Source organism: Oryctolagus cuniculus, chromosome 7, assembly GCF_051225735.1.
Source record: "Oryctolagus cuniculus isolate XC-2025 breed Fujian yellow rabbit chromosome 7, ASM5122573v1, whole genome shotgun sequence".
NCBI classification, from domain to species: Eukaryota; Metazoa; Chordata; class Mammalia; order Lagomorpha; family Leporidae; genus Oryctolagus; species Oryctolagus cuniculus.
Window position 1 is genome coordinate 101,971,544 of NC_142873.1, and position 19,037 is coordinate 101,990,580.

The window sequence follows — 19,037 nt, forward strand, 5'->3', positions numbered from 1 at the left end:
CTGTGTAACTCTGACTTTCAAATAAATAAATAAATCTTTTAAAAAAAGAAAGTTATAGAGAAACAATTTAAATCATCATTAAATGTCTGTGAATGATACATGCTAGGGCCCAATAAAACCAATCTCCCATCAACTCCTGAAGCTTTGGGGACAGAAAGTTTTAGGTAATTAACTTCATTTTAGGCTACATATTATAAAAACTGGTAGTTTCTTTTTACTGTGTAGAATCTACTATATAGATTTTCTCTTGATAACTGCTAAGAATTCAATCTGACTGATTGGATGGCTTTATCAGTGTGTTAGATTTAATCAACTCGAGAAAGAAAGCAAAATAACTAAGGCTAAAAGAAGCATAGAAAGAACTTATCTCTGACTTAGGTCAATTCTGAATGTAAGCAGTCTAAGGCTGACCTGGCCTGTTTCTTGATTATCAGAGATTAAAGCTATTGCTAGTTGTCATTCTTACTGCACTGACTCATGGTCCAATATAGTTACTTCAGTTCCAGCTATTAGTCTGCCTACTGACCAGCCAGAAACAGGAAGGAATAAACAAAGAAGAGTGTGTCTCTTTCCCTTAAGGAGATTTTCCAGAAATCTCATCACTTCTGTTCATTTATAGTTGGCCAGAATATAATCACATGGTCATACCTAATAGACAGTGTCTGGGGTTGCAGTGTATTAGGTGCCCAGATAATAACCAGGGCTCTGTTGTAAAGAAAGAAAAACGGGATTCTATGTAGCAACTGCAATCTCTGCCACATTCTGTACTTGTACTGCATAACTTTTTACATGGCTTTTTTATACGGGTTACTTTATATCAGATAATTTAGTAACATTCTGCTTAGGGATCATAATTATATTACTAAGAAGTGAGAAACTGAATAATAAATAATTTGCTGTACTATTTTATATTTAAACAACTGGTTTTCAACCACTTTCATCAGATCCAGATTATTTATTTTCATTTTATTTGAAAGGCATCACGCACACACACACACACACACACACACAGAAAGTGAAAGAGAGAAAAAAAAATCTTCCATGTACTGGCTCACTTCTCAAATGCCCTCAACAACCAGGGTCAGGCCCAGAACTCCTTTTGGGTATCCCCCCTTGGTTGGCAGGGAATCAAGTACTTGAGCCATCATCAGCTGCCTCCCAGGATGCACATAAACTGGAAGTTGAATTTCGAGTGGGGGTTGGGATTTGAACCAGACACTTAAATGGGATGTAGGAATCCCAAGTGGTGACTTAAGCTGCTATGCAAAATGCCTGCCCTGAGTTGACTTTCTTTTAATGCCTAGCACAATGCCTTACCCATAAAAAGACACAATGAATCCTAAATTGAATTGACCTTCACTATGTTGAATTTATTTGTCTGATTTATAAAAGATCCTCGATAGCTTCTGTTGGTATCCAATCATTATCCTCATGACAGAGTTCCACTGACTCTGAATCTTATTGTATTGGGTAGTTGTGGGATTTTTGTACTATATAGTGAGGACCACAGGGAATCACATCTTAGCCGTGTGTTTTGCCCTGGACAGTGACCACACCTGCAGGGGCTAGGGAATACTCCAGATTTTTATATAATTTTATATAATTTTTATATAATCAAATCAGAAAAGATCAAATCCTATAGACTAAAAATTGATTTATCATGAAATTCATTACTCAACACAATTACATTTGTAATAGTCGTTAATCTTATTTAATCCTTCTCAGCTGTTGATTTGGTAGTATACCACGAATGCATTTTGTGTTTTTCTTTTATCTGAGCTGACTTCCACTGATTCAATACATGAAAACTCTAAAACTATATGACCTTGATTGACTCTTTCTGATTACAAGTTTTATCACAGAGCATAACTTACATCTTTTATCAGACTTAATTTGTCTTTAGATATACATATACTTCTAACTTGCTTGGAATTAGGATGAACTTTTTCAATTGGTCACCATACGCACCGTTTCAGTTTCCTTCCTGGTAATTTTTTATAATGAATCAAACTGGCGGTAAAAAGGTTCATTTTTATAGATCTACAATGAGGATCACCATATTTGTTTAGTGCTCCTGGCACAATGGCTAGGGTGAAAATAATAGAATCCACAGCTAAGGTGCTAAGACAGATGATAGTTAATTTGCAGTTGAAGGTATTTACACTGTTTTTTCTCAGATGGGGCTCACTCGGTTTCTTGGAGGCAAGTATTCTTTCATTCAAGCTTTCCCCCGTCCTTAGCCTTGATGGCATCTGTGTATAGGAGAAAGATCACATACTCTCAAGATAAGGGCCTGGGGAGGGGTAGCTTGTCCACCTAAAACGCCGGGCCTGCCCTGTGGATCCTCCCGGCCTCCTCAGTATTGATTTTTGTCTTGCCTGGGTGTAGGTGACTGCTGGCAGCCCCTGGGGTTTCAGGGCTGGTGAAATCTGCAGACTGTTTCCCAGCATGTGTTGAGCCTTGTACGCTGCTTGGCTCATTCAGCCCTGTTACTGTCTCGGACACAGATGGTGCTGAAGGTTCAGCCACAACCTCCAGACACTGGCTTGGGCTCTGTCAGTGCGTCACATTGGTCCTAACCTGTCTCTCTGGCACTCAGCTTTCCAATCTCCTCTGTGAACCCCAGGGTGAGTTCATTGAGGCTGGAGAGGACTCAGACAACCCTCACTGGCTCTCTCTCTCATGTCCAGGCATGTGTGCCAGGGCACCCAGTGATCTCTCTGTTTATTAGGGTTCTGTTCTTCTGCTCTCCCACACTTCTGGGGTTTGGCCTGAAGCACATTTTTTAAAAAAAGATTTATTTATTTATTTGAAAGGCAGAGTTACAGAGAAAGGGGGAGAGACAGATAAACAGAGAGAGAGAGATCTTTGATTTGCTGATTTACTCCCCAAATGGCAGCAATGGCCAGGTCTGGGCCAAGTGAAAGCCAGCAGCCAGAGGTTTCATCTGGGTCTCCCATGTGGGTACAGGGCCCAAGTACTTGGGCCATCTTCCACTGCTTTCTCAGGTGCATTAGCAGGGAGCTGAATCAGAAGTGGAGCAGCTTGGTCTCTAACTGGTACCCATATGGAATGCCCATATCTCAGGCAGGCCCACAATGCTGGCCATGAGGCACTTTTTATAGATAAATAAGGACATCATCTGCCCTTCTTCTCTTATATTGTCCCTTTTGCTAACACTAAAAATTTTGAAAAATATTATTTGCTTATTTGAGAGAGAGAGAGAGAGAGAGAAAGACTCCTATTCCTTGGTTTACCCCAAATGCAATCCAGGTCTCCCACTTAAGTGGCAGGAATCCAAAAACTTCACCCATCACTGCTGCCTTCCAGGTCTGCATTGGTCGGAAGCAGGAATTAGAAGCTGGAGCCAAAAATTGAACCAGGGACTCAGATAGGGGACTGGGGTGTCCTAACTGCTTAGCTAAGAGTCTGCTCTGTAGCCCTGTCTATACAGGGCCCTTCATGCAAAGGCTTTCTCCTGCTCAAGTTGACATTCACTTGGGCTAAAATGATCAGGGGTTTTCCCTGATGGTAGAAAGGGGATAAAAAATATGGTTACCAATCCAAGAAAATATACCATGATTTGAAGGATATTTTTGTTGTGTCATCAAAATATCCTTCCAATGTTTCTAAATTGTGCAATTTCATTCTTAACTGTCTTTGAAAAAATACAAAGAAATAAATACAACTCTTTTTTGATTGAATTTAGGATGGAGTTTCTAGGTTGCCCTTATTGTTTTATTAGTAGAGCAATTTTGAAGCATTAAAATAATTTTGTTATTTTAATCATGTTATTGAAAACTATTAGCAATATAGAAGATAGCCACAATAGTCAAGCCACACCATCTATCTCATACTGAAAACTTCTAGAACCCAATGCAGTGACTGTATACTCTGGTAGATTCAGATTCTCTGTCATAGTAAATCCATGGGTCCTGGCATCTTTCAATAACAGCCTCAGGGTACAGTCTACTTCCAGGGATCTGGCTGCTTCCTCCTGGTTCCAAGAGCCAGGAAGCTCCAGTGACAGAACAAACTCACCAATGTCAGTGAATCAGAGAAGGGCAAAGATGGCACAAGAAAGGGTTATCTACAGACAATTGTGGATACCAGTTAAATGTTCTTCCTTTTGCATAATTGACCTTTTTTTAAAAAAAAAGATTTATTTATTTGAAAGTCAGAGTTACACAGAGAGAGGAGGAGAGGCAGAGGGAGAGGGAGAGAGAGAGAGAGAGAGAAAGAGAGAAACAGAGAGAGAGAGAGGTCTTCCATCTGCTGGTTCACTCCTCAGTTGGCCACAATGGCCGGAGCTGGGCTGATCTGAAGCCAGGAGCCAGGAGCCAGGAGCTTCTTTCAGGTCTCCCAAGCAGGTGTAGGGGCCCAGGGACATGGGCCATCTTCTATTGCTTTCCCAGACAATGACAGAGAGCTGGATTAGAAGTGGAGCAGCTGGGCCGGTGCCGTGGCTCAATAGGCTAATCCTCCACCTTGCGGCGCCGGCACACCGGGTTCTAGTCCCGGTCGGGGCGCCGGATTCTGTCCCGGTTGCCCCTCTTCCAGGCCAGCTCTCTGCTATGACCAGGGAGTGCAGTGGAGGATGGTCAGGTGCTTGGGCCCTGCACCCCATGGGAGACCAGGAAAAGCACTTGGATCCTGGCTCCTGCCATCGGATCAGCGCGGTGCGCCGGCTGCAGCGGCGGCCATTGGAGGGTGAACCAACGGCAAAGGAAGACCTTTCTCTCTCTGTCTCTCTCTCTCACTGTCCACTCTGCCTGTCAAAAAAAAAAAAAAAAAAAGTGGAGCAGCTGGGACTTGAACTGGTGCCCATATGGGATGCTGGCACTGGAGGCGGTGGCTTTACCTGCTATGCTACGGCACCGGCCCCATACATACTTGACCTTTACAGAACTGGGAACACGTAAGAAACAAGGTAAAATGTGAATTTGGCCAGATGTGCATGTTTATCACCAAATTTAAAGAAAATAAAAACCAACAACTCCCTTCTGTGTATAAATACATTCTAAATCAGCCAGCAATGGTAGCTTCTGTCAGTCTGTGTCAGGCATCACACTTGGTTCTTTGGAGTTATAGAATATTTATAACTCAGTCTGATTTCAAAGAGCTAGAGTCCTGTTGAAAAGATCATTAATTCATTTACCAGATAATTAGTGAGTTCACTCTGTTCTAGGCACTGTGATATATGGGCATAGAGCAGAAGCAAGAAAGATATGAACACTGCCTCCATGAAAATTATAATCAAGTGAAAATAATATTTATTAAGTGACCCTGATTGTTTTCAAATATCCCCAGTTCTGGCGGTAGAGCGTTCTTTTCCTTTAAGATAATATAAACAAACTCAGGCACATTCTGGGTGATTTTATGAGAGTCAGTCCCTCCTGAATCCTCTGGGGATTCCAGAGAATCCTTTCAGTTGTAGCTGTCACAGGAGGAGTCACTCAAGACTGCAAATTGTTCCCCAAGTCCCTTCGGCCTCTTTCAGACTGGTTTAGTGGGTGGATGTTCTCTCATGGTGCTTTGTCCCCAGCCTGTCTGTGAGCTCCTCTCCTCGTTTCCCAAGGATCCACTCTCATGAAACTTCTTACCTATTTATTTTCATTATATTCAAGCTTTTAATGATCTTATTTTAATTGACAAATAAGAATGTGTATATTACATATTTATGTGTTGCCATGTAATATTTTACTTGTGATTCAATCATGCTAACAAGTCCATCTCTTCAGAAGAATCTTACTGTGGGCTTCACATGAGGCAGGGGTTAATGGGGAGAGGGGAAATAAAAACCAGAGTGAAAAGACCAGAGCCAAAGATAAATATTTCGAATGTTTATTAACCATTCCCTTTCATAGACATGCACAAATGGACACTATATTTCTTTACTGATAGAGGGAGGACAATGAGGAATGAAGTTGAGAGGTAAATAGGAGCCTGTGTGCATGACATAGATTTTTGTCTTTATGAATAGAAGTCTATCTCTGGGCATGTTTGTGTATGAGTGGATATATGTGTGATGACCAGGGTTTCTTTAAAAACAGCTGTGTGAAGAACGGCTTAGCTCAGAGTATCAGGTCCCTTGTGCTAGACGCTGAATGACCAGGAACAGGGATAAGTTGGTGGAGTTTCCCACTCAAATGTAGACCTGTCAGATATCAGAAATGCCTCCCAAGCTCCTGGGAGGAAAGCAGGAAGTGTAAGGCTGAGATAATTCATCTGGCAGTTTTGTGTGATTATAAAAACTATTGTAAATGTAACCTGTAGATAATGTCAGGGAGTAAAAATTCCTCTTGGGCTGGTACAACAAAGCTAATGGAATTCATGCTGCAAAATCCCTCCCTTGCACAGTCCTCTTCATAGGCCCTGGACCCACTTCGATATTCATTGTTTACCATCTAAGATGCCTGCAGTGTTTAGCTGTTTTGATTCTTTAGGATATAAGAATAGACCACCTCTTAGATTAGCTCAAACATGAGGTTAATTGCAATAAACTGTTATCGTCTGGAATATGTAGGCTTGAGTTAGAGGATCAGTTGGGATCCTGAGAATAAATGAGTGGAATAAAAGGAATTTCATGCCAATGCCTGGCCATTTTCTACCTGTTTAATTTTATTCTTATTACCAATGTTCGTGCTTTCTTTCTTTCTTTCTACTATCAGCATAAGTACTTAACTTCATATTCTGCTCCCTGAGGCTCTGGTTCTGATGCTATTGCCCTCATTTTTTCAAAATTTCCAAATTTATATTCTCAAGTCAGGAAATGCCTGCCTTGTAAGCTCATTGTTCCTTGACTGACAAGGTCACAGGTAGGTGGCTAACCTATGGCTTGACTTTGCATACTTTGTCTTGTTAGGTATGCTTGGGATGTATAGAATCTGTATATAATATGTAACTTATGGGTATTTCTCTAAAGATTTATTTATTTACTTGAAAGGCAGAGTTAGAGAGAGAGAGAGAGAGAGAGATCAATTTTCCATCCTCAAATGGCTGCAATGGGCAGAGCTGGACCAGGCCAAAGCAAGAAGCTTTAACCCACTGCACCACAGTGCCGGCCCCAGGAAAAGATCATTTTTTAAAAGGAGATGAGTTGTGGATGAGTAGGTGGGTAATAAAGGAGGAAAAAATGAAAGATTCACAATGTTAGGAAAGAAATAATTTCTCAGGCACATAAAACAGAACAAAACAAGAATCACTTGGATTGGCTCACAAGTTGGAATAGGGATTATAAGAGAGATGTGGACATGAAATATATCATAGTATACATGCCTTACTAATGAAAAACAGCCAGTTGAAGAAGCAACAAAACAACTTGCTTCCTAATGGAAAAGTAAGTAACTGGTTCTTCAGAAGCATGTTATCAAAAGAATTTATCACAGGCAATGGAAGAAGCTGTTATGGTCTTCCTTACAGAGAATTATATACACTCCAAAGTCCCTGCCTTTTCATACACCCCACAAAAGACTGGTCAGACTTTCAGAGTATTGGAAACTCGCTTTTCATTTGTATAATGTGGGCCAGAATTGTGAAAGATTTGAAAGGAACTGCTGTATCTGATGCAGCAGTTGAGATCCCTCTTGTGGTGCCTGCATCCCATGTAGGAGTGCTTGGTCTGAATCCCAGTTTTTATACTTGTGATTCAGTTTCCTGCTAATGCATATGCTGAGAGGCAGCAGGTGATGGCTCAGATTTTTTTTTGAAGAGCATTTTATTTTTTTATTTGACAGGTAGAGTTTTAGACAGTGAGAGAGAGACAGAGAGAAAGGTCTTCCTTCCGTTGGTTCACTCCCCAAATGGCCACAACGGCCCACCCGCACCCATCCGAAGCCAGGAGCCAGGTGCTTCCTCCTGGCCTCCATGTGGGTGCAGGGCCCAAGGACCTGGGCCATCCTCCACTGCCCTCCTGGGCCACAGCAGAGAGCTGCACTAGAAGAGGAGCAACCGGGACAGAACTGGCGCCCATATTGGATGCTGGCGCCACAGGTGGAGGATTAACCAAATGAGCCATGGTGCCGGTCCTGGCTCAGATATTTTGATTCCTGCCACTCTTGTGGGATACTGGATTGAGTTTCAGACTCCTTTCTTCAGCCTGGCCCAGTCCTGTTAGCTATTGTGGGCACTGAAGAAATAAATCAGTGGATGGAAGGTCTCTCTCTCTCTTTCTCTCTCTCTCTCTCAGCCAAGAGTGAGGAACTCAATCTGGGTCTCCCATGTTGGTCACATGGACACAGCACCTGAGTCATCACCCACTGCCTCCCAGGATGTGCATCTGCAGAAAGCAGATTCAAAGGCAGAGTAGCTAGGAGTCAAACCAGGGACTCCAATATGGGATGCAGGCTTCCTAAGTGACAACTTAACTCTGAGCCAAGCACTGGTCCCTATGTCTAGATTTGAGCAAGTCATTTGATTTTCTGTGCTTTAATTTTTCTCACCAATGATATGGGAATAATACTGTACATAAAAATATTGGAAAATGTTCAAACACCACATCATATTAAGCTGCATTGTGGCAGGCTGTAGTCTAGTTACCGAGATGCATCAACACACACACACACACACACACAAAATCTCTGCCCATGTGGTTCTCATTGAGTAGCATGATTGATGAGGTCACATGTTTAAATTTTTCACTCTAGTTGGTCATCCACATCTTTTTTTTTTTCCATGAAACAATCATTTTCTGAATAACTTATGCTCTGAGGCATTTATAAGTGGATCAAATCTACACATCTATCAGTGAGCCTAGTGATAGAACAGAAATAAGGAAGTTGGATTCTAGACAGAACTGTGCTGCTGTAAACTAGCTTTGTATCTATGAAAACGATTTGACCTCACATCTTCATCTGTAAATGAGAGCATTGGATTACATGGTCTCCAAAGCTCCTCATAGCGCTAAAATGGGCAGTTTTGTTTACTCCCACAGGGATCAACACCCTCTTGATGGCAGCTGGCCTCGTGCCTAAGCAGAACTCATCAGCTCTCAGGATATGCTCCAAAATTCCAACAAAGTAGATGATAGCAAATATCACCATGCTATACTCTGGAATGTGATTGTATGCCATTTTATATAATTTTCTTATGATTTCAATTATTTCTCCAAACATTGCACAAATCAAGGCAGAAATCAAAAAGTACATTGTTCATGTCATTATCTAGACAAGGAAAAATACACTTGATACTGGAAACCTCTATTTTCATCTCATTCTAAAATTATTATATTTTTTCCCTTGAGTAAATCAAATTTTGTCTCTATTACCCAATATGTATTACTCTTTCATTTGATCTGCTAACCATTTTTTTATATATCATAAAGTATAAAATTTATCAGCCCTCATCAGAATGATTTGTTCACTTCAAATTAGTGAAGTTTCCTTATACTTATATAAAACAAGAGGGACAAATTTCTAAGTATTAGAGCTTATTATGCAGTAAAGATCTATCTAGCCCAAGTGATATAATAATAGTGATGATAGGAACTACCAAAAGTTTCTAAAAGACTAGTTTTATTAGCATAGGGATGAAATCCACTTGTAAGGGGTTGGAGCAACTGAGGCAGTAGAATGTGCTCAGCCCCTGTGTTCTGGGACCAGACTGTCTGTCTGAATCCAAATTCTGCCACTTAACCTGTGGGTGCTACTAGGCAGGTTACTTGACCTACTATGCCTCAGTGTCCTCACATGTAAGGTGGAGATGATAGTGGAATTAATTGCAAGAAATTAAATGGGTTGATGTTTTTAATATATTTGGAACAGTGCCTGATAGAGGGAAAGTATTTCCTAATTTTGCTGGAATTTAAGGAAGGGGAGGTAGGAGCAAATGGCATATCACATCGAGAAGTCGGGGTAAAGGGAGGTGAAGAATCACTCCCTTCTGCACTTGCAGAAAGGGCTGGAGGCCAACAGTCAAGCACAAAATATTTGTGTGTATTTTGCTTCCCAGATAAGAGATGCATATGCATGTGTGACAGTGAATGCATAGGAAGGCTGTGAAGGCAGGATGATCCGTAACCAGGACACAGGTAATTAGAGGTGCTAGCAGGCTATCCTCAAGCACTGTACGCCATAGTCCTCAGAAATCAAGCTAGCCTTTATCATATGTTATGAATTTGGCATTGAAAAACTCAGAGCAAAGACACAGACTGCCATAAGCTTCAATCATTCAAGATCAAATGGTAGACTGGAAGAGCAGAAGCTTGCTCATGACTCTGTGAAAAGTAGCTGCAGTCCTGCGGTGTGGGAGGGTCATTCTGGAAGGAGTCCTGCAGCCAGACAACACAGTGTTTAACCTAAAGAGGCAGCGTGGCTGTGCCAGCCCAGGCATCAGGCATCCTCAACCAAACCACAGGCAGCCACAGGGCCCACAAACAGGCCATGATCCAGACCAAACAACTGGCTGTGTTCAGGTGTCTGTGGAGCGACTGCCCACGTGTCAATTCTTTCACCACAAATTACCCCAGGAAAATAATTAGGTCCAACAGCCAAATTCAAATTGAAGGTCCAGCCCTCTCCCATGCACACACATCCACACAAAGGCAGTCACACTATCTTAATAGAATTCTCTTTAAAATATCTGTAAATAGCCTATAAATATGTCTGTAATATAGCCTAGCACAACAGCTTTCACTGTAACCCTTGGGCTATCATATCCAGAGAGAGGACTAGCTTTGCTGGTGAACTGGATATCACAGATATTTAGTAATTTGGGAAGAACACAGCCAGCCACAAGCTTGGCTGAAACAAGAGGGAGAAGAGTTATTTTGGGCAACAAGACCTTGGGCAGCATAAATGAAAATCCTCATATCAGCAAGGGCTAAGGTGTCTTAAGAGATGTCCATTAGTATCTGCGCTTCCTACAATCTCAGAAAAGACCCATGCTTTGATGTGGATGGAAGTCAGGGTATTAAAGGAGTTAAATGTTAAATGGAATTAAATTTAAAAGTGCTTAGCATTATTTGATACATAGTAGGTTTCAAATAAACTTTTCTACCTTTTCTCCCTTTTTAAAAAGTCCTTCTCCACATGGATTAAAATCTTTGTCTGCAGCTAAGGGAATTCCAAGAATAAACAGGGTGTGAGAGAGATTATTTTCAGTAGGGATCCTTTCCCAGGTTCCCCAATCCACGCACACGAGCAGCCTCCTCCACCACCAGCTAAACTGAGCTTGCTAAATAACACATCCCACAGTGGGCTGCTTCCTATAGTCTTACAGATCCCATAGGCCGGCTCTGTGTGCCCAATCCTAACCTTTTGTTTCAACTGACTGCCCACACCTTGGCCTTCACAGGCCTACCACTGGGCTGAGGTGGCAGGACTTAGTTTTATTTCTTCCTAAATGCAGTAATGCCTGATGGATGTAGGAGTCAAAAAGCCCAGTTTCCTAGTCTCAAGGCGGGACAGATTTTGAAGTATTATTTATGCTCCAAAATTGCTCTAAATGTCAGGTTGAGGTTGGAATCACTTGAAAGTTCAACCCTTCTTGGCATCTTCTTCATCCTCCTTTCCCCCTTGTTTACTGAATGCTCCTGAGAACAAATTCTTAACAAGTAGTTTATATACTAATTCTAGTTGCAGAGTCTGGGGAAGTACTAAACCTAAGAGAGACCTTAATTATTATTAGTTTATTCAGAATCGTTCACTGAGTATCTCTGTCTAGTGAAGAGTGATATACAGATTGAGGAATCTTAATCATGAATAGTCTCAAGGGATATATGGGACATATAGTGACTCCACATTTATACAGCTGAGAGAAACTTAAAATACTAGTCTACCATAATACCTGAGAAAGGGGTTTATACCTAGAGATTTTCTTGAGTGTTTAAAATTTAGACACATGATGTTAGCCAGTGAGAGGAGTCAATCATTTTTTTTTAAACATGAGTGTCAATTTGTTTTTTTTCTTTTTTTATTTTTTTTAACTTTTATTTAATGAATATAAATTTCCAAAGTACAGAATATTCAACACTTATTGGATTCCAGCTATGAACCAGAGTGTGAGAAACTGACATAGACTAATAAGTACAGTATGATACAATAAATATGAGAGTACTTCAAAGATTTCTTGGGAAAATGGAAATAAAATGTTTATTTTCTTGCAAAACTGTTTCAAAATTTATGCAGTTTTTTTGATAATATGCATTTTCTATAAACCTTTGAAGACCTCTCTCATGCCTTGAATAATGTATAACAGTCTGTGGTAACAGAATAGAAGTAATAATATCTTTTCAAGAAAATAGAAGTGCAGAGAAGCATTCAAGAAAGAGGGAACAGCTCCAAAATAAGTAAGTGTAAAAGAACATTGATAGGTCTCTGAATGAGCAAGGAGGTAGGGATTGTAGCAAAGTATGCATGAAGATTAGACACAGGAGGGTATATCTGGAGATATAGCTAGGAATCACTCAGTGGGTTGTGTTAAGTACTTTGAAACTTTTTCTGTAGCAATGGGAAACTTTCAAAGATATTTGTGATTCACCGAGATTTTCCTTAGAAACAATATGAAGCATATATTAAAAGAAGATCTCAATTCATAAAGAATAGTTGGAAGGCTTTGCTTGGTTAAATCTTTTATAATTTCCAAATACAACCATTTTTAAATAGAAATTATTTTTTATAGAAGTTCAACACAGAATTGAAGAGAAGGTACTGATATTTTACACTCATATCACTTGGACACACACACGAGTGACTCTCCCATTATCACTCCACTAGCTTTATTACTCAGAGTCCATAGTTTACCTTACGGTTCACTCTTAGTGTCTGGTGTTATGCTCACTAGAGTGAAAGCATTCAAATTCTTTTGATTTAACAAGACTGAACATTTCATATGGTTCATATGTTATAAACACTAGAGAAGCAGGAGTAAAATAAAAGATACATAGGAAATAAAATTGACTGAAATGAATGATCCACAGGTTTCAAGGGCAGAGTAAGTTGTAGAGTCAGATTTGACAAAGAAGCAGCAATGATGGGTTAAATAAAGCAGTGGAAAATATCCTTAAGGAAAATAGGGCCCACTGGAGAGTAGTTTAGATAGTGCAATAAGGAACCACATCAGGCAAGAACTTCATGCTTTTCACAAATTATTTTGTAGGGCCTCATTCCTTTAGTTCTTTCTTTTCCTGCTACTTGACATTGGATTGGCATATAGTATCCCACTTCTTTCAGTAGCCAACAAATAATGTAAGACCAAGTGCATTTACTTAGTTAAAGCGTGTCTTTGAACAAGGACACATGATAGCAGGAATACAAACCTAGGGGGCAGCTAAGGCAGGAGTGTATCGCAGCAGATTGCTCTTTCACAAAGGGAAGGTAGGTCTTCACGTATAGGAGTACAAAGGGGACTCTGAAGGTCTCACCAAATAAATAGAAAAAACAGTTTTTTAGTTCCTCACTCAAGTCTAACCACTCTTTCAAAGCTGTAGTATTCTATGAAAGGTGCCACTAAACTTTTCTTGCTGGATCTGAAATAGATACTGACCACAGTGTAATTTTTGCTGCAAAGAAGATACATCATTTTATGGTCCTCCAAATACTAGCTTCTGAAAATAGAAATCACCCATTTGTTCAACACAGTTGACAACTGGAAAATGACAGGTCTGTCTGGACAAACAGCACATTACTTAGGATGAGCATGCTGGTTAAGATGATCTTAATTTAATTTTTGAAAAATAATACTCTAGGAAACAAAAATATCTAAGAAAACACTGAATCTCATTTCTTTCAGCTTTTGCTACAAACATTTCTCATAAGAATTTCACTTCAGTCTACCTGTTCTTGGAGAAGTACTGAGAAACGTAGACATGATTTTTTTTTTTTAGCTACCTTAAAGTATTTTTCTCAGAACTTTTGATTGTATCCACAGAATGAATGCTATCATTTGGTCATTTGGAGAATGCTGTTGAGGGATGGGCCTCAGGCCCAGTTATACAACATCATTTATTTATGCCACAAATACTCACTGACGGTGGCCTAAGCTGTGGAAATGTAAGAGGAAATAAAAAGTGCGATTCATAGTATGGAGGTAGGAATGAGATGGTACTGAGAAGATAATATCTAAACATCTTTATTTACTCAAGCATAGCCAACATCAGTCGATGTGCAGGGTTTGGTTTGGCTTTTCTTTGAAAGTGTTCAAGGAAGTGTTAGACAAATAGGAGTCATCATCAGTAATTCTGTCCACTGAAACCCTCTGTCTGTTCACAGATCAGGTACCACACAAACAACTATGCATCCAGCTCCACCTCCCTAACCCATCAGTGTTCCTCAACTTGATGTGGACTGACCATTTGGAAAGGTGAGATCTAGAAGCTGCCTGCTGCCTGCATTTGCAGCCTAACCTTCCCCCATCTCTCTGTTCTGTTCTGAGTTCATTCTACAAAGGCTATGCATCTCCAAGAATTAAATAGCAAATTAAGCATAAATATCTGATTAAGGAGTACTAAATTCCTTGGAGGAGCTTCCATTGTTTTTTAAACTCTAGATGTTCTCTAACTAAGAAATTTCTGAGGCTGACTCCAGTCTGGTCTTGTGATTAATCAACTCTCATGACCTGAAAGAGTGGCATATCACTTATTTTTCATGAGAACAATTTCTAGGAGAATTTTAAGGCTGATTGACTCCTGTTTTAATTAGATACCATGTTCACTGTGTTCACTATATGGTTGGCACACTCTTGATCTCCCTTTTTAACATCTGTCTTTTATGGAATGTGCACTTCAATGAATCAACACTATTCTAGAAAATAGAAAAAATGTCAAACATGATGCATGGTTGCCTATATTAAATGTTGAACACTGGTTTCCTTCCTCAAACACCTTTTTTCCATATTTCTGTTAGTAACTATATGATTAATTAAATAAAAAGTTGCTGGGCATTAATGCACTATATAAGCTATTTTTTTAACTTTTATTTAATGAATATAAATTTCCAAAGTACAGCTTATGGAGTACAATGGCTTCCCCCCCATAACTTCCCTCCCACCTGCAACCCTCCCCTTTCCCGCTCCCTCTCCTCTTCCATTGACATCAAGATTCATTTTCAATTCTCTTTATATAGAGAAGATCAGTTTAGCATATATTAAGTAAAGATTTCAACAGTTTGCACCCACACAGAAACAGAAAGTGAAAAATACTGTTTGAGTACTAGTTATAGCATTAAATCACAATGTACTTCACATTAAGGACAGAGATCCTACATGAGGAGTAAGTGTACAGTGACTGCTGTTGTTGACTTAACAAATTGACACTGTTGTTTATGGCATCAGTAATCACCCTAGGCTCTTGTCATGAATTGCCAAGGCTCTGGAAGCCTTTTGAGTTCACCGACTCTGATCATATTTAGGAAGGTCATAGTCAGAATGGAAGTTCTCTCCTCCCTTCAGAGCAAGGTACCTCCTTCTTTGATGACCCGTTCTCTCCACTGGGATCTCACCCACGGAGATCTTTCATTTAGGTCAATTTTTTTTTCCCCCCCACAGTGTCTTGGCTTTCCATGCCTGAAAAACTCTCATGGGCTTTTCAGCCGGATCCACATGCCTTAAGGGCTGATCTATTTTTATGGTTTTTTTGAGAAAAATCTACAAAGGTTGAATTGTTTTTTTCAAAGACAAACCATTTGATTTATTGAATATGCTGAACTCTTCATCTTAATGGAAAGTCAGCATAGTCATTTTATTTTATTCTCTGGGTATTGTCTGGTACAGTAACTCCTCCACTCAGTACAAGTTGTTATTACTGTGTTTGTAGACATTAAAGCAGCTTCATGTCTTTGCTCATGTATATTCCCATGGCTGACGTAACTAAGAAATAATCACCTCTGATTTTAGGGGCAGATCTGAATATGTTTTCCAAAATAGATTCAGTGTGTAACTATGCCTACAAGATGACAGTAGGCTGGTTAATTCTGTGGAAAATGCTTAAAAATCATGAGGCAAATAAAATTTTTACTTAAGTAACCTTTACAGTCCTACATTTCCCCTAATATCTGCATATCACAAATACCACACAAATGGGTGCTTCAAAAAGTTTGTTGGTGGAGTATGTATTTGGCCTAGCAGTTAAGACATTAGTTAAGTTGCCTGGTTCCCACATCAGAGTACCTGGGTTGGGTTCTTAGTTCTGGCTTCTGACTCCAGATTCCTGTAAATTCAGACTCTGGGAGTTTCTACCTCCCAATTTGAGCTGCCACCCCCACCCTCTGCCTCTTCAGTTAAAAAAAATACTTTGAGGAAAATGGAATTAAAAGATAGGATCATTTTGGTGCAAAATTTTGAAATACCTGCATGGTTTTTTCACAATACATATATTCATTGAACTTTTTAAAGATTCTATGTATATGTAGAGTCTTCCAACAATGTATAAAAATGTATATCAATGAAAAACTGCATAGATTTCAAAATTTTTATACTAAAATAAATCTATCTTTTAATTCTATTTTCCACATCTTCATGTGTGTGGGTGTGTTTATTCATGAATACTTGTTTATCTCTCCATCTGTATCTAGATAGCAGTTTTTTGTTATAAACACAAATTCCCCTGCGCGGAGGGAGAGGTACATTTTTCCCATCTCTTTGTTAGTAAGCTCATGCTAATGCTATTTTTAATTTTATAACTAAATTTTATTGTATTTTCCCTTATTAAAAAATCATGCCCTCTATAGAAAGCTTGTAATGAAAATCAGAAAGGCAGCATACTAAATTTTAGCTTCACTACTCAGGAAAAACCTGTCCTTCTGTTATGCGCTTTAAAAAATATTTTTCACTACACATTTCTTGATTTTGTTTCATATTTACATGTGAATTTTTGAATCCCTTTTTTATGCATAATTTTTAAATTCTCTAATGCAAATAGTCTGCTTTCCAAAAGAATTATTGAGATTTAATATTTCATTAGCAGTATATGAGATTTTCTGTTTTACTTCAGTTTGACCAGGACTATGCATTATCTGAAAGGATAAACATAATACCTGATTGGCTTCACAGGAGAAACATTGCATTTTATGGCTATTTCATTCCGTGACTGCTCTTTTGGCATTTTAGGCTATAATCCTGTACTAATTGACCATTGTTTTCATGACAAAATTCTTTGATTACTTGATTATCTATAATTGTTTTTATTTCGAAAATATGCATAATTGCTTCAAACAAGAATATTTTGAACGTCTAAAGCATGCATATGTCATATTTGCATCTTACTCCTCACCTACCATACATAGTTAAAAGAAAATTCTTCCCATCCATGCTTATTATTGCATCTTTTACTCTCTATTCTGATAGATAATGAAAGAATGGAGTTAGATTTTTAATTGTAATTTCTGCTTCTCTGAGTTTATGTATTTCTTCTTACCTGAGAAAGAGGATGTTTTATATGATCTTTTTCTTGAATTTTATCTTACTTTTCTGATTTTTATGCTTTATCTTGTAACTAATAACCACTGAGACCAAGTTTATTAGCAAAATCCATGCCTCTAAATATTAGATTGGTTTCTTAGATGGGATTTTGAAAATGAACATAAGAAGTGAGGCAGAATATCACAGATGATGACTGGTGGAAAAAGTGAGAAAAACAAAGATCCATGTTCCAGGAGTTTTCTCCAACTTCACATCTTTATCTTAACTGATGTGAACATCTTTTATATTTTATGATAGCTTTGCTTTTACAGTTGGGTTTGAAAAGTCAGAAAGTTTATTGATAGTGAAATTTCAACATATTGAGAGCAAGAATTCAATTAATAGGGCATGCACTTAATGAGATAGGGAAGTATGCCAAATGGAGGCAGGAGGGTACTGACACTAAGAATATTTATGCTGATTATGTGATTAATGTTTTAGAGATGTTATGTTCCTCTGAGATAAGCTTGAAAATAAGTTCTTAAGTTTCAGTTGTAATTAGGAATCACTTTTTAAACTTTGGAATCTGCTTAGTTGTTACTTCTCCGCCTTTGAGGTCAAAGAAATGGTGCAGCTAAGGTTGTCCTTGAAGTGTCAGAGAAAGCTGGATGATAAACTGCTTGGTTAGAGCAATAAAAAAATTCAGGCAAGACATCACATTTTTTTCATTTTTTTTTACTTATTTTTGAAACTATCAGTTCAACAGTTCTTGAAATTTCTTCTCAGCATACAAAAAGGCAAAATTAATAAGTGATTTGGTTATTGAACTTCAAGATTTGTTACTATTTTTAAAAATAAAAGGATGCGTTTTGTCTATACTGAGATAAAGAACTCTGAACTCTACTTTGCACCATCTAACATCTTTCAGTCGGTGTGCCCTTATTTACTTTTTAAGCTCAGTCTCCTACTCTCTTCTCCCTGCCCCTCCCTACTCCCCCATGATTCACTTGAATCAGCACATGTTTGCTACATGTCTCCACCTCACACACTGTCCTGAAAGCCGTGTTGTCACCTCACCTATGTGGACATTTTGGAAAAAGATTAAATATGGTATCTGCTGTTGTGGAGCCCATGCTGTGACTCCATTGTCATTTCTGTCAACTAGATTAAACCAGACGTTTAAAAAAACTTAAAAAGCTGGCCCAATTATTAATTAGCTGCAAACTGTAAATACTTCCTTTCAAATCTATATATGAAATGGTCTGAGCCAGCATAAAGCTTCATTCAAGTTTAAATTCAATGAATTGTACTGAGCATTTAGTATTGGTCACCGTCACAACAATGTCAATCCCATTATGTCTATTTGTGAGTCACTCATGCATGTAGTCATCCAGCTGTCACTTATTTTTTTTTATTGTTATGAAAGAGTGTGGTTTACAAAGGGCTTTCATACTGTCATGTGGCTAACATAATTAATAACTCAGATTCAAGTTTGGGTTTTCCAGTTCAGATACACTTTTATTCCATTAGCACAGTGGTATGTAAGATTTTATAATGATACTTTATTCATAAAACAGCATGAAATAATAGAAACCTTGGTTTTGGAATTAAAAGTTCACTGAAATTTGGCTCTGCTACTCATAAGCTCTGTGACCATGACAATGTTGAGTTTCAATAAATTAATCTATAAACTGATACATACCTAT

General features: G+C 38.8%; 1 protein-coding gene across 6 annotated transcripts in view; it reads left to right on the forward strand.

The window, feature by feature from the left end:
• PTGER3 (prostaglandin E receptor 3) overlaps window positions 1-19,037 on the forward strand; it is a 189,284-nt gene that overhangs the window by 71,064 nt on the left and 99,183 nt on the right. For 3 of the 6 annotated variants that reach the window (XR_016236693.1, XM_051856034.3, XM_008263984.5), the window contains exon 3: window positions 14,208-14,298. Coding sequence is in view for 2 of the 3 variants with exons in the window: in XM_051856034.3 (XP_051711994.1) it covers window positions 14,208-14,276 (69 nt within the window). In the remaining variant the exon portion in view is untranslated. 6 annotated transcript variants of the gene reach the window in all.